This window comes from Dreissena polymorpha, chromosome 8 (genome assembly GCF_020536995.1).
Source record: "Dreissena polymorpha isolate Duluth1 chromosome 8, UMN_Dpol_1.0, whole genome shotgun sequence".
In the NCBI taxonomy this organism is placed as follows: Eukaryota; Metazoa; Mollusca; class Bivalvia; order Myida; family Dreissenidae; genus Dreissena; species Dreissena polymorpha.
Genome location: NC_068362.1, coordinates 62,884,053 through 62,898,585, shown reverse-complemented (window position 1 = coordinate 62,898,585; position 14,533 = coordinate 62,884,053). Strand labels below are relative to the sequence as shown.

At 38.4% G+C, this 14,533-nt stretch overlaps 1 protein-coding gene across 14 annotated transcripts in view; it reads left to right on the top strand.

The window, feature by feature from the left end:
- Window positions 1-14,533, top strand: part of LOC127843146 (protein RRP5 homolog) — a 124,450-nt gene that overhangs the window by 108,601 nt on the left and 1,316 nt on the right. For all 14 annotated transcript variants that reach the window (XM_052372989.1, XM_052372988.1, XM_052373002.1 and 11 more), the window contains 5 exons: window positions 2,689-2,757; window positions 7,355-7,539; window positions 10,409-10,577; window positions 12,745-12,898; window positions 14,134-14,299. In XM_052372989.1, coding sequence (XP_052228949.1) covers window positions 2,689-2,757; window positions 7,355-7,539; window positions 10,409-10,577; window positions 12,745-12,898; window positions 14,134-14,299 — 743 coding nt within the window. The remainder of the gene's footprint in view (window positions 1-2,688; window positions 2,758-7,354; window positions 7,540-10,408; window positions 10,578-12,744; window positions 12,899-14,133; window positions 14,300-14,533) is intronic.

Below are 14,533 nucleotides of genomic sequence, written 5' to 3'. Positions count from 1 at the left end.
CATTTTTTTTCTATGGTATAAAGAATTCTATTCTCCTAAGCAAGATGTAATTTTTAAAACTGAACTCCAAATATAAATGCTATAAATCGGTATAAAGTACGAACATTTCAACCTTAAATCTAGACTCTAAAACGGTGTGATATTTGCAAAAGTTAAAGTTATAACTCGCCGGGCTGCCCAAATCAGAAGACAAACATAATATATATTTATATATCTGAAAACTACGTAACGTAGGCTTTCTAATTATATATTATTTGTCAAAATCGGCCAAGAAATGAAAGTATAATTTAAAAAAGACGCAAGTGGGTACATCAAAATGTATAACCTCGGCGCTTCGATGTACGCTAATCGATAGCTACTGGTTACGTAACAAAGTATCGACAAGCTATTTGCCGATACGGCCCCGTTTCATATCTGTCTCATCTAGAGTCTGTGGTTTGATATAACATACCAATAGTTCTCTGTATTAAACGGTGATTATAGCTATGAAATTCTCCTCCTTAGGGTCACAAACGAGCTTAATATATATGCAGGATTTTACTAGACATATTCCTTATATTAAATGCTCTAAAAATGCTTAATAAAGCATTTTTAACACGAATAATACCTAATACTGTGTTATTTAATAAACATCTCAATATTGTTTGCTTGGAACATTAAAACTAAGGGGAGTAATTATAATGTAACCGTGAAGAAATGTGAATCATCTAATCCCAACCCGAAACCTTTTCGTCACAATATAACTTTGACCTAGCTTCTGAATGAAAAGATCGTTCATTCTCGTAAAAACCGTTAGTCATGATGTAATGATAACGTTAATTAAAACAAGAGCATGATTAAAAGTTAAGCCAATCAGAAATAACATTAATATCCGGAAATTTACTTGCTGGATAAAATACCAAGCTCCTTGATACATATTTCTGATTTTCTGAATGATATAGAATGGTTTGAAATATTTCACCACTTCTTGTTTCATTTATGTGCTTTTATTCTAATAAAACGACTTCTTGTTCATAGCCTTTTAGATTTTCATGCAGTCATCTCTTTAACAATTACTTCATTAGAAACTTCCTGGTATCTTGCCTATGGACTTTCAACATCGTTGGCACTCACATTATCTTAATTGTCATTTACAAAGCAAAGCTGAAAACAAGTGACTGCAAAAGTTATTATTGGATTGATTTGTTAGTACATTATGAAAAGAAATCTGTGAAATAATTGAAATAGAGCATTTATAAAATTTTGTGATCTTTGTAACTGGTTAAAAAGGCACATATTTTAAAATACTTGTACTAACAAAAAAAGTATCGTGTAAGTACCTGTTATCGAACAGCACCTATTATCGGATGTTTTGTTTTGGTTCTGTATGCACATGCGCAAAAGTGCGCATGACGTCACATTGATAAACAAATGGTCGCACAGCAAGTCCATGACCTACTTGCCTACTTAGCTTGAAACAAATGCGCCAAAAACAGGTTAAAGGAATGCATTTATTGTTATTTACACCGTTTTATGTGTTTTTTGCTATTACTTTTTGAATTTATTTATCATAACGTGCATTTACACACCAAAAAGCATATTTCCGTTTGCAATTTTGATTGCAGCAGACGCAGATTTTTTCGCGGAGTCCAGGTCACGTGATAGTCATGTGACTTTGTATAGACTAGAGTAGTATTTATGAAGTGTCGGGTAATTGGTCATGTTTACATCGGCCGCCATTTTGTTTTGTCTGCTAGAGGTGACAATAACCAGGGAATCATTGTTATAAATTCTTGAAGGTCGTTTGCTGAAAAACTTTACAGCTAAATCATTCAATGATTGAACTGTTAGTCATTTGTTAAAACAATATGTTTTTGTCATTTTAAGTGTTTCAATTTTAAGGAAATTTAACGTAATTTCTTAGGTGTTCGATAACTGGTTCGTCCACCTTAAATTATTTGTTTTGACAAGGGAGGTAATTATATATTTCAATATGTTAACCAAGGGAGGGAATTCATTGAATAGATAGCTTGATTTTAACACTTCATTGATGCAAACAAATTGATATAGTTATGTTTTTGCGAAAATATATTTATAACCATTGCTTTATGAATGTTTCATTGACATGCGAACAAACTTTTGAAATTGTTATAAATAGTAAAAATCTCAAATGTACAATTGGTATAATAATATTTAATGATAAAATTCTGCTTCGAATTTTAATTTTGATGACCATACATACTGTGTGGTTCCTGAAAATAGATCATAAGGGACATATGATACTTAATAGCGTTAGACTTGGATTTTAAGTTTTTGGCAATTTTCCACAAACTGCATTACCCAAAAAATGGCATATATTCATGTCCTTAATAAAGAAAAGAACATAACTTGAGTTTTTATAAAAATGATAAGCGAGAACTGTATCTTATGGAATAATGTCTGGTTTTGATTGCTGCATCTAAATGTATGCAGCATAATCATCCCTTATCAAGGTTTTAGTTCATTAAGGTGTTTTGATGTATAAATTTCAAAAATAATAAGGTAGAACAAATTTGGACCAAAAAAGATGCTCAGTTAAGACAGGGAATTGGCTTTTATAGGGTTTACCACTTAGGAAATATTTGGCTGTCAAATCTTACGCTGATATCAGTGCATTTTCTTTTTATTTCTTGATAAGAGATAAAAACAAAAATAATATTCTAATTTCAGCCGCAGGTAAAGAAAACGAGAGATGAGATCCGGACAGAGAGGATTGCGGAGGAGAAGAAACTGTACCAGGTAAATATAACAGATGAACCTCGCTGTTGGAAAATGGGGCTTAATGCATGTACATAAAGTGTCATCCAAGATTAGCCTGTGCAGTTCCCTGTTAGATTAGCCTGTGCAGTTCCCTGTTAGATTAGCCTGCACAGTTCCCTGTTAGATTAGCCTGTGCAGTTCCCTGTTAGATTAGTCTGTGCAGTTCCCTGTTAGATTAGTCTGTGCAGTTCCCTGTTAGATTAGTCTGCACAGTTCCCTGTTAGATTAGCCTGCACAGTTCCCTGTTAGATTAGCCTGCACAGTTCCCTGTTAGATTAGCCTGCACAGTTCCCTGTTAGATTAGCCTGTGCAGTTCCCTGTTAGATTAGCCTGCACAGTTCCCTGTTAGATTAGCCTGTGCAGTTCCCTGTTAGATTAGCCTGCACAGTTCCCTGTTAGATTAGCCTGTGCAGTTCCCTGTTAGATTAGCCTGCACAGTTCCCTGTTAGATTAGCCTGCACAGTTCCCTGTTTGATTAGCCTGCACAGTTCCCTGTTAGATTAGCCTGTGCAGTTCCCTGTTAGATTAGCCTGCACAGTTCCCTGTTAGATTAGCCTGCACAGTTCCCTGTTAGATTAGCCTGCGCAGTTCCCTGTTAGATTAGCCTGCACAGTTCCCTGTTAGATTAGCCTGTGCAGTTCCCTGTTAGATTAGCCTGCACAGTTCCCTGTTAGATTAGTCTGTGCAGTTCCCTGTTAGATTAGCCTGCACAGTTCCCTGTTAGATTAGCCTGCACAGTTCCCTGTTAGATTAGCCTGTGCAGTTCCCTGTTAGATTAGCCTGTGCAGTTCCCTGTTAGATTAGCCTGCACAGTTCCCTGTTTGATTAGCCTGCACAGTTCCCTGTTAGATTAGCTTGTGCAGTTCCCTGTTAGATTAGCCTGTGCAGTTCCCTGTTAGATTAGTCTGTGCAGTTCCCTGTTAGATTAGCTTGTGCAGTTCCCTGTTAGATTAGCCTGTGCAGTTCCCTGTTAGATTAGTCTGTGCAGTTCCCTGTTAGATTAGCCTGTGCAGTTCCCTGTTAGATTAGTCTGTGCAGTTCCCTGTTAGATTAGCCTGTGCAGTTCCCTGTTAGATTAACCTGTGCAGTTCCCTGTTAGATTAGCCTGTGCAGTTCCCTGTTAGATTAGCCTGCACAGTTCCCTGTTAGATTAGCCTGTGCAGTTCCCTGTTAGATTAGCCTGCACAGTTCCCTGTTAGATTAGCCTGTGCAGTTCCCTGTTAGATTAGTCTGTGTAGTTCCCTGTTAGATTAGCCTGTGCAGTTCCCTGTTAGATTAGCCTGCACAGTTCCCTGTTAGATTAGCCTGTGCAGTTCCCTGTTAGATTAGCCTGTGCAGTTCCCTGTTAGATTAGCCTGCACAGTTCCCTGTTAGATTAGTCTGTGCAGTTCCCTGTTAGATTAGCCTGTGCAGTTCCCTGTTAGATTAGTCTGTGCAGTTCCCTGTTATATTAGCCTGCACAGTTCCCTGTTAGATTAGCCTGTGCAGTTCCCTGTTAGATTAGCCTGTGCAGTTCCCTGTTAGATTAGCCTGTGCAGTTCCCTGTTAGATTAGCCTGCACAGTTCCCTGTTAGATTAGTCTGTGCAGTTCCCTGTTAGATTAGCCTGTGCAGTTCCCTGTTAGATTAGTCTGTGCAGTTCCCTGTTAGATTAGCCTGTGCAGTTCCCTGTTAGATTAGCCTGCACAGTTCCCTGTTAGATTAGCCTGCACAGTTCCCTGTTAGATTAGCCTGCACAGTTCCCTGTTAGATTAGTCTGTGCAGTTCCCTGTTAGATTAGTCTGTGCAGTTCCCTGTTAGATTAGCCTGCACAGTTCCCTGTTAGATTAGCCTGTGCAGTTCCCTGTTAGATTAGCCTGCACAGTTCCCTGTTAGATTAGCCTGCACAGTTCCCTGTTAGATTAGCCTGCACAGTTCCCTGTTAGATTAGTCTGTGCAGTTCCCTGTTAGATTAGTCTGTGCAGTTCCCTGTTAGATTAGCCTGCACAGTTCCCTGTTAGATTAGCCTGTGCAGTTCCCTGTTAGATTAGCCTGCGCAGTTCCCTGTTAGATTAGCTTGTGCAGTTCCCTGTAAGATTAGCCTGCACAGTTCCCTGTTAGATTAGCCTGCGCAGTTCCCTGTTAGATTAGCCTGTGCAGTTCCCTGTTAGATTAGCCTGCACAGTTCCCTGTTAGATTAGCCTGTGCAGTTCCCTGTTAGATTAGCCTGTGCAGTTCCCTGTTAGATTAGCCTGTGCAGTTCCCTGTTAGATTAGCCTGTGCAGTTCCCTGTTAGATTAGCCTGTGCAGTTCCCTGTTAGATTAGCCTGTGCAGTTCCCTGTTAGATTAGCCTGCACAGTTCCCTGTTAGATTAGTCTGTGCAGTTCCCTGTTAGATTAGCCTGTGCAGTTCCCTGTTAGATTAGCCTGTGCAGTTCCCTGTTAGATTAGCCTGCACAGTTCCCTGTTAGATTAGCCTGCGCAGTTCCCTGTTAGATTAGCCTGTGCAGTTCCCTGTTAGATTAGCCTGTGCAGTTCCCTGTTAGATTAGCCTGTGCAGTTCCCTGTTAGATTAGTCTGTGCAGTTCCCTGTTAGATTAGTCTGTGCAGTTCCCTGTTAGATTAGCCTGCACAGTTCCCTGTTAGATTAGCCTGTGCAGTTCCCTGTTAGATTAGCCTGTGCAGTTCCCTGTTAGATTAGCCTGCACAGTTCCCTGTTAGATTAGCCTGTGCAGTTCCCTGTTAGATTAGCCTGTGCAGTTCCCTGTTAGATTAGTCTGTGCAGTTCCCTGTTAGATTAGTCTGTGCAGTTCCCTGTTAGATTAGCCTGCACAGTTCCCGGTTAGATTAGTCTGTGCAGTTGCCTGTTAGATTAGCCTGTGCAGTTCCCTGTTAGATTAGCCTGTGCAGTTCCCTGTTAGATTAGCCTGCACAGTTCCCTGTTAGATTAGCCTGCACAGTTCCCTGTTAGATTAGCCTGCACAGTTCCCTGTTAGATTAGCCTGTGCAGTTCCCTGTTAGATTAGTCTGTGCAGTTCCCTGTTAGATTAGTCTGTGCAGTTCCCTGTTAGATTAGTCTGTGCAGTTCCCTGTTAGATTAGCTTGTGCAGTTCCCTGTTAGATTAGCCTGCGCAGTTCCCTGTTAGATTAGCCTGTGCAGTTCCCTGTTAGATTAGCTTGTGCAGTTCCCTGTTAGATTAGTCTGTGCAGTTCCCTGTTAGATTAGCCTGCACAGTTCCCTGTTAGATTAGCCTGTGCAGTTCCCTGTTAGATTAGCCTGCGCAGTTCCCTGTTAGATTAGCTTGTGCAGTTCCCTGTTAGATTAGCTTGTGCAGTTCCCTGTTAGATTAGCCTGCGCAGTTCCCTGTTAGATTAGCCTGTGCAGTTCCCTGTTAGATTAGTCTGTGCAGTCTAATCAGGGATGACACTTTACGCACATGCAGTTTTCACAGAACAAGGCTCATATCTCCCTTAGATACACTTTTGATCTAAAAACTAGCTTTGTCCAAGTAAGTCCTCAGATTTTGAATCAATAGTTGTTATTTGGAGCTGTGGGAAAACTGCTTTTTCTTTGAAATGTCGTGTCTTATTCGAGATTTAATAGACATTATCTAAATCTTTGGGATAATGTTGTGAAATGCAAACATAAGTGACATCAAATCATATAAAGCCTTTCCCACTCAGAAGCAAAGTGAAAATGGCTATGTGCAAACAGCATAAAACCAGAACAGCCTGCAAGTAACTCGCAGTCTGTTCAGGTTTTACGCTGTTTGCTGCTCATCAGTATCTAAGGGTTGGAAATGAAGCCTTTAAAACTTGAATTCAGTAAGAAAGTACTTTAATTAAATGAAATTTTGTGTGTGGGTAGCTTACATGAAGACCTAGCTTGAAATTGCAAAATTAATTAAATTAATATTTAAAATATTGACAACTTAATTTCATGGCATTGTCAGATTTTTTGTTGATTTTGTAACTATTCATTTGACAAATTTGCATAGAACAGTCAAAAGTTATTTTATACCTACTATTAAGTTGTGTTCCAAATAGCGTCTATTAAAAAACAATAACGTTTAACCTACCCTAAACAAGTGTTTTACAAAAAATGCAAAAAGTAAATGTACCCCTGAATGAAATCAGCCTCACTCTGGAAAAACAGGGCTTAATGCATGTGCGTTAAGTGTTTTCCCAGATAAGTCAGTGATGTCTGAACAGGCTAATCAGGGAAAACACTTTCTGCTTTTATGGAATTTTTCAATAAAAGCATGTCTCTTCTAAACAAAATTCCAGTCAAGACAGATTGTGTTGTCTCAGTCAAGACAGAATGTGTTGTCTCAGTCAAGACAGAATGTGTTGTCTCAGTCAAGACAGAATGTGTTGTCTCATTCAAGACAGAATGTGTTGTCTCAGTCAAGACAGAATGTGTTGTCTCAGTCAAGACAGAATGTGTTGTCTCAGTCAAGACAGAATGTGTTGTCTCAGTCAAGACAGAATGTGTTGTCTCTGATTAGTTAATCTGGGACAACGCCTTTCTTACATGCATTATGCCAACTTTTCCCAAAGCGTTACTCAAATGCATGACTAAACGCTTCATATTTCAGTATGAGATGCAGGTGCTAGAGGGAGATCGCCAGCCTGAGACCTCGGACGACTTTGACCGCCTGGTCCTGCAGTCCCCAGATAGCTCCCTAGTCTGGCTGCGCTACATGGCCTTCCACCTGGAGTCCACAGAGATTGACAAAGCTCGTTCGGTGGCTGAACGGGCCCTGAAGACCATCTCATTTAGGTAGAGTAGATCATCTTAGTTACAGTCTGAAGACTATCTCATTTAGGAAAAGTGGGCTGAAGGCCATCTTGTATTGGTAGAGTAGACAATCTCAGTTTGGTAGGAGTGCGCTGAAGACCATCTTACTAAGTTGAGTAGACCATCTCAGTTAGATAAGGTATGCTTAAGACTATCTCATTTTGATAGAGTGTGCTGAAGACTGTATCATTAAGGTACAGATCGCTGAAGACCATCTGGTATAGGTAGAGTAGACCATCTCAGTAAGGTTTGAGTGCGCTGAAGACTAAATCATTTAGGAAGAGTATACCATCTCAGTTAGATAAGGTACGCTGAAGACTATCTCATTTGGATAGAGTGTGCTGAAGACTGTAGCATTAAGGTAGAGAGCGCTGAAGACCATCTGGTATACGTAGAGTAGACCATCTCAGTTTAGTAACCTATGTTGAGAACCATCTTGTATAGGTAGAGTGTGCTGAAGACAGTCGTGTATAGGTAGAGTGCGCTGAAGACCATCATGTATACGCAAAGTGTGCTGTAGACCATCCTCTATAGGTAGAGTGTGCTGAAGACCATCTTGTATAGGTAGAGTGCACTGAGACCTTCATGTATAGGCAGAGTGCACTGAAGACCATCTTCTATAGGTAAAGTGTGCTGAAGACCATCTTGTATAGGTAGAGTGTGCTGAAGACTATCTTGTATAGGTAGAGTGCGCTGAATACCATCTTGTATAGGTACAGTAGACCATCTCAGTTTGGTTACTTATGCTGAAGACGATCTTGTATAGGTTAAGTGTGCATAAGACCATCTTGTAAAGGTAGAGTGTGCTGAAGACCATCTTGTGTAGGTGGAGTGTGCTGAAGACCATATTGTTTAAGTAGAGTGTGCTGAAGACCATCTTGTATTGGTAGAGTGTGCATTAGACCATCTTGTATAGGTTGAGTGCGCTGAAGACCATCTTGTATAGGTAGAGTGTGCTGAGAACCATCTTGTATAGGTAGATTGGGCTGAAGACCATCTTGTATAGGTTGAGTGCGTTAAAGACCATCTTGTATAGGTAGAGTGTGCTGAAGACCATCTTGTATAGGTAGAGTGTGTTAAAGACCATCATGTATAGGTAGAGTGCATCAAAGACCATCTTGTATAGGTAGAGTGCACTAAAAACCATCTTGTATAGGTTAAGTGTGCTGAAAACCATATTGTATAGTTTTAGTGTGCTAAAGACCATATTGTATAGGTTAAGTGTGCTGAAGACCATCTTGCATGGTTAGAGTGCACTGTGGACCATCTTGTATAGGTTAAGTGTTCTGAAGACCATCTTGTGTAGGTAGAGTGTGCTAAAGAACATCTTTATAGGTAAAGTGTGCTGGAGACCATCTTGTATAGGTAGAGTGCGCTGAAGACCATCTTGTATAGGTAGAGTAGATCATCTCAGTTTGGAAACGTATGCTTGAAGACCATTATGTATAGCTTGAGTGCGCTGAAATCCTCTTGTAAAGTTAGAGTGCGCTGAAGACCATCACATTAAGGTAATTTATGCTGAAGACCATCATGTATAGGTAATTTAGGTTTTTTGAAGACCATCGCATTTAGGTAACATGTGCTGAAGACTGGCTCATTTAGGTAGAGTAGAACACTCATTTAGGTAGAGTGTGCTGAGGTGGAATCAGTTGGTCTTATTTCATGACTTGGAAAATTGACCCATTACTGGGCTGCAGCAATGGGCGTTGAATGCTTATACTTTGACATACCTATAGACATACCTATGCAACTCAAAAATTATTGCCAACATCAGACAAATTTTCGCAATGATATTTATTTGAAGTCTTAAGCCACAAAAACATCTTGACAAATACTAAATATATTCAATAATTGGAACAATAGCTTGTTGTAAACAAGGGGAAAACACAACTTAATGCCAAATTATTTTTTTCAATAATTCACAAAAAAGCTTCATGAAATTTTTGCCACGCATCATCTACTTGGCGTTGATATTTATTTGATATTTATTTGAAGTCTTAACCCTTTCCCAATTAGAAGCAGAGTTGAAATGAAATGCAACTAGCATATAACCAAAACAGCCTGCCAGTAACTCGCAGACTGTCAAGGTTTTACGCTGTTTGCTGCTCATCAGTATCTTAGGGTTGGAAAGGAAGCCTTAAAATCTTGAATCTTGTGAGAGAGGTCTATAATTTATAAGACTACAGATGTGTCAAATTGTGTCTCCGAGTGGTAAGGGGTTGAGCAATATAAATAAAAATACTTAATATATTCAATAATTGGAACAAAATATTGTTTTAGGAAAAGGAAAGAAATCTTTTTTTCATTTATTTACAAAAAAGCTTCAGGAAAATGTTTGGCATAAAAAGTCTGTTTTTATTTTAAGTCTGTTTGTTTATTAGAAAAAATCAGTTTGTGATTGTCACAATAACTTCATTTTTGGTCCGAATAAATAGATCAAAATGTTATATTTATATATTGTAACCTAAACATTTTCAGAACTGTTTCAGATTCAGTTTTTGATGAAAAATTCAAAGCATCCTTTCATCGTTACAAATAGCAAATAAGATTAAAAATACATTGTAATGAGCCTTGCTCCTGGAAAAACGGGGCTAAATGTATGTGCGTTAGGTGATTTCCCATGAACAACACGTTCTGCTTTTATGGAATTTTTAAGTGTTAAAGAATTCTCTTTTAAACGACACTTTCTGCCCAAACTGGATTTTCATTAAGAAGATAATTCCATTAACCAATAAAATTCTGTAAAAGCAGAAAGTGTCATCCCTGATTAACCTGTGTGAACTGCACAGGCTTATCTTGGACAACTCTTTTTGCACTTGGCTTAAGCCTTGTTTTCCCACGTTCATTGCAGGGAGGAGCAGGAGAAGCTGAACGTGTGGGTGGCCTACCTGAACCTTGAGAACATGTACGGCACAGCTGAGTCCGTGCGCGCTGTCCTAGCCCGCGCAGTGCAGCACAATGACCCTGTCGCCATCAACATGCAGATGGTGAACATCTATGTGACCTCCGGCAAGACTGAGGTAGGCTGTTTGTCAAAAGTAGTTTTGTTATAAAAAAGTAGGATTTTGTAGGAAATATTTTGAGAGTCACTTTTTGTCAAAACTGGCGTTTGTAGGTTATTATATTTTTTAAGTCACTTTCAGTCAAAAGTTGTTTTTTATGTCCCCCACTATAGTAGTGGGGGACATATTGTTTTTGCCCTGTCTGTTGGTTGGTCTGTTGGTTGGTTGGTTTGCGCCAACTTTAACATTTTGCAATAACTTTTGCTATATTGAATATAGCAACTTGATATTTGGCATGCATGTGTATCTCATGGAGCTGCACATTTAGAGTGGTGAAAGGTCAAGGTCATCCTTCAAGGTCAGAGGTCAAATATGTGGCCAAAATCACTCATTTTATGAATACTTTTGCAATATTGAAGATAGCAACTTGATATTTGGCATGCATGTGTATCTCATGGAGCTGCACATTTTGAGTGGTGAAAGGTCAAGATCATCCTTCAAGGTCAGAGGACAAATATATGTGGCCCAAATCGCTTTTTTTATGAATACTTTTGCAATATTGAAGATAGCAACTTGATATTTGGCATGCATGTGTATCTTATGGAGCTGAACAATTTGAGTGGTGAAAGGTCAAGGTCATCCTTCAAGGTCATAGGTCAAATATATGTGGCCCAAAGCACTTATTTTATTAATACTTTTGCAATATTGAAGATAGCAACTTGATATTTGGCATGCATGTGTATCTCCTGGAGCTGCACATTTTGAGTGGTGAAAGGTCAAGGTCATCCTTCTAGGTCAAATATATGGGTCAAAATTGCTCATGTAATGTAACTTCTGCAATATTGAAGCTAGCAATTTTATATTTGACATGCATGTGTATCTCATGGAGCTGCACATTTTGAGTGGTGAAGGGTCAAGGTCAAGGTCATCCTTCAAGGTCAAACGTCCTATAGGGGGACATTGTGTTTCACAAACGCATCTTGTTTTAGGAAGTGTTTATATTTCTATAAACTTTTAGTGAAAAAAGGTGTTTTGTAGGAAATATATATAATTTAAAAATAGTATTTAACATTTTATATTTTATATCAAAATTGATGTCTGGGTTGTGAAAAAATTGTTGCTGGTAGTAATTTTATATTTTATATTCCATAGGTATAAAGTTATTAAACTAAAATGTTTTATAGTGGATATCTTGTATCAATTATAAACAAAGGATTCATACAAATATGTGGACTTATTTCTTAAATGATCATTTCTGTTGAACATATACTGTAAGTCTCTAATATAGTAGACAATTGGACAGAATTTTTGTTTGATAATTAGTAAAGTATTATCCATTACTAGCGTAGAGTTTTAAAACGGGCCAAATAACAAAAAGTTTGAGTGGTCTTGTGTTAGCACATTAGACTTTTCTTCTAACTTAAGGGGCCCTAGTTCTAATCCTGGCCCAGGGGACTTTTTTTCAAAGTCTTTTCTTGATTTTGTTTTTATATTTAGACTTTTTCAAATATCATTATTGTTAGGTAAATACATTAAATGACAGTTTTCAGAAACACAAAAAACTTTTCAAGACAGAATACCAGAAAAAAATGTCTCCATTTATTCTCTGATTCAAGTAGGGCAGTCCTCAATTACTGGCATAAGGATGTGAACTTTTTTATTTGTTACCAGCTTACCCAGGACAAGTGTGAATAGGTCAACTGACCAACGTCATATCAGGACTGAAATACCATTGAGAATGGCCAAACAATCCAAGAAAACATACAAACTGTTTGTTCACATTTTTGTATGAATCCATTATTTCAGGTTGCACTGTTGCATACACCCATCTGAACTTAAATGAGCTGAAAATAAATGTTTACTGGTCCAAGGCTTAGACCAAATATGTTCTTTGAGGAAAAGATATAATAACTGCATTATGAGAAAATGTGGTTTAATGCATGTGCATAAAGTGTCCTCAGTTTGCAGTTTGCATAGGCTTATCAGAGATGGCACTTTCCACCTAAACTGGATTTTGCTTAGAAGAGAATTCCTTTGTACAAAAAATACCATTAAAGCAGAAAGTGTTATCCCTGATTAGTCTGTTTGGACTACACAGGCTATTCTTGGACGACACTTTTCGCACATTCATTAAACCCCCTTTTCACAGAGCGTGGCTGAAACAAAAGTTGTCCCCCATTTTTAGGAGGCTGAGCAACTGTTTAGCAGCATCGTGAAGAAGCACAGCGGTAACAAGCAGGTGTGGCTCAAGTTTGGGGAGTTCTACTTCACACAGGGGCGGCCTGAGTCGGCGAGGAAACTGATGCAGCGAGCGCTGAAATGCCTCGAGATGAGGGACCGTGAGTAGCCCTTGTTGTTTTATCGAGTTAAAATTGAGGAGTATCGAATTTTATCTACTATTTGTTGCATTGGTAGATTTGCTTCCTTTAATGTGTATATTTATGTGTTTGATTTATGTTGCATTAATTTTCAAAATATAAGCCCCGTACAATCATTTATATTGGTCTGCATAATTTTTTAACTTGTTTTGTGGACATGTAAATTTGTGGATTTCTGATTTTGCGAAAATAGAGGAATGTGTGCAGTCATTTTCAGATGTCTTTGTGTTAAGTTTGTGGATGGTCAAACCACAAAATCTACAAAAATTAATATGCCATGAATACTAATGATTCCACAGTATATGCCTTCCTTTATATTGGCCAATTAACTATTGTATGTGATGCTGATGGCAAGGATTGAGCTATTTGGGACTTATATTGATTTTCAAGATAGCAATGCATCAGATGGACAATGGTTTGTTTATTTATCATTAACGATGATAATTCAAAACAAAGATAATGCCAATAATGATAATAATCATCATTAATCAAATAATTTTTTTTTTAACCACAATATATTAGCCATATTTTTTTCTGATCAAAATTGGACTCTGTAGTCAAGTGTATAAATCTAGATGACTGTTATCCAGGGGATAACTTTTGGTAATCTTCAATTTTAGGATATCTTTTTTTGTTAGCTATTGTTTAAAATAATAGATTTCCAAAGAGGTGCAGGTTTTGGTTAAGTTTTAGATAGGATTTAGCCAAGGTATTTGACTTCGATTATCTTTATCTGAATAATGTTATCTTTTGGATTGGCTAAATAATATATATATTTATACAATTGGCTAATGAAGGTAAGTAATTAGATCATATTAGCATTAGCAAGATATTTAATTTAATTAATTCATTCTGAGATTAACAACAACTTCTGGTTTCCTGTTCATATAAAAAACGTTATTTTAAATGAAAGATCATTGTATAGCAATACAAGGCCAAAGTTATGCAAAAATGGGTCTTACACCAGATGCAGTCAGCATAGCTGCAGACCAGCCTGCAAAAAGGCGCATTCTAGTCAGGAGCTACCCTGTCCGCTATTAAGTCATGCAAGGTTTCCTGGTCTCATTTGAGGACAGGTAAGCTCCTGGCGAGACTGAGATTGGGCATGCCACAAATGGCATAAGACCAATTTTTGCATGTTGCAAGTCATGCATGTTTTTACCTTGTTTGTATCCACATGTTTCCTGATGTTACAGACGTGGACATCATCACCAAGTTTGCCCAGCTTGAGTTCAAGCTTGGGGAGCCGGAGCGTGGCAAGACAATGTTTGAGAATACGCTGAATACCTACCCCAAGCGTACCGACCTGTGGTCCATCTACATTGACATGGTCACCAAACTGGGGCAGTATGAGGACGCTAGGTAGGCGGCAGGAGTGTTTAATGCTAATTCTAAAAGATATATCATGGCACACAGTGAAATATTTAATCATTGCCGCCATAAGAAGCAAAGTGGAAATGGCTTTTGCAAGCAGCATAAAACCGGAACAGCCGGTGAGTAACTCACAATCTGTTCAGGTTTTTTGCTGTTTGCTGCTCAACAGTATCTAAGGGTTAGAGATAAAGCCTTAAGCGGCCCATCCACAGACAATATCAT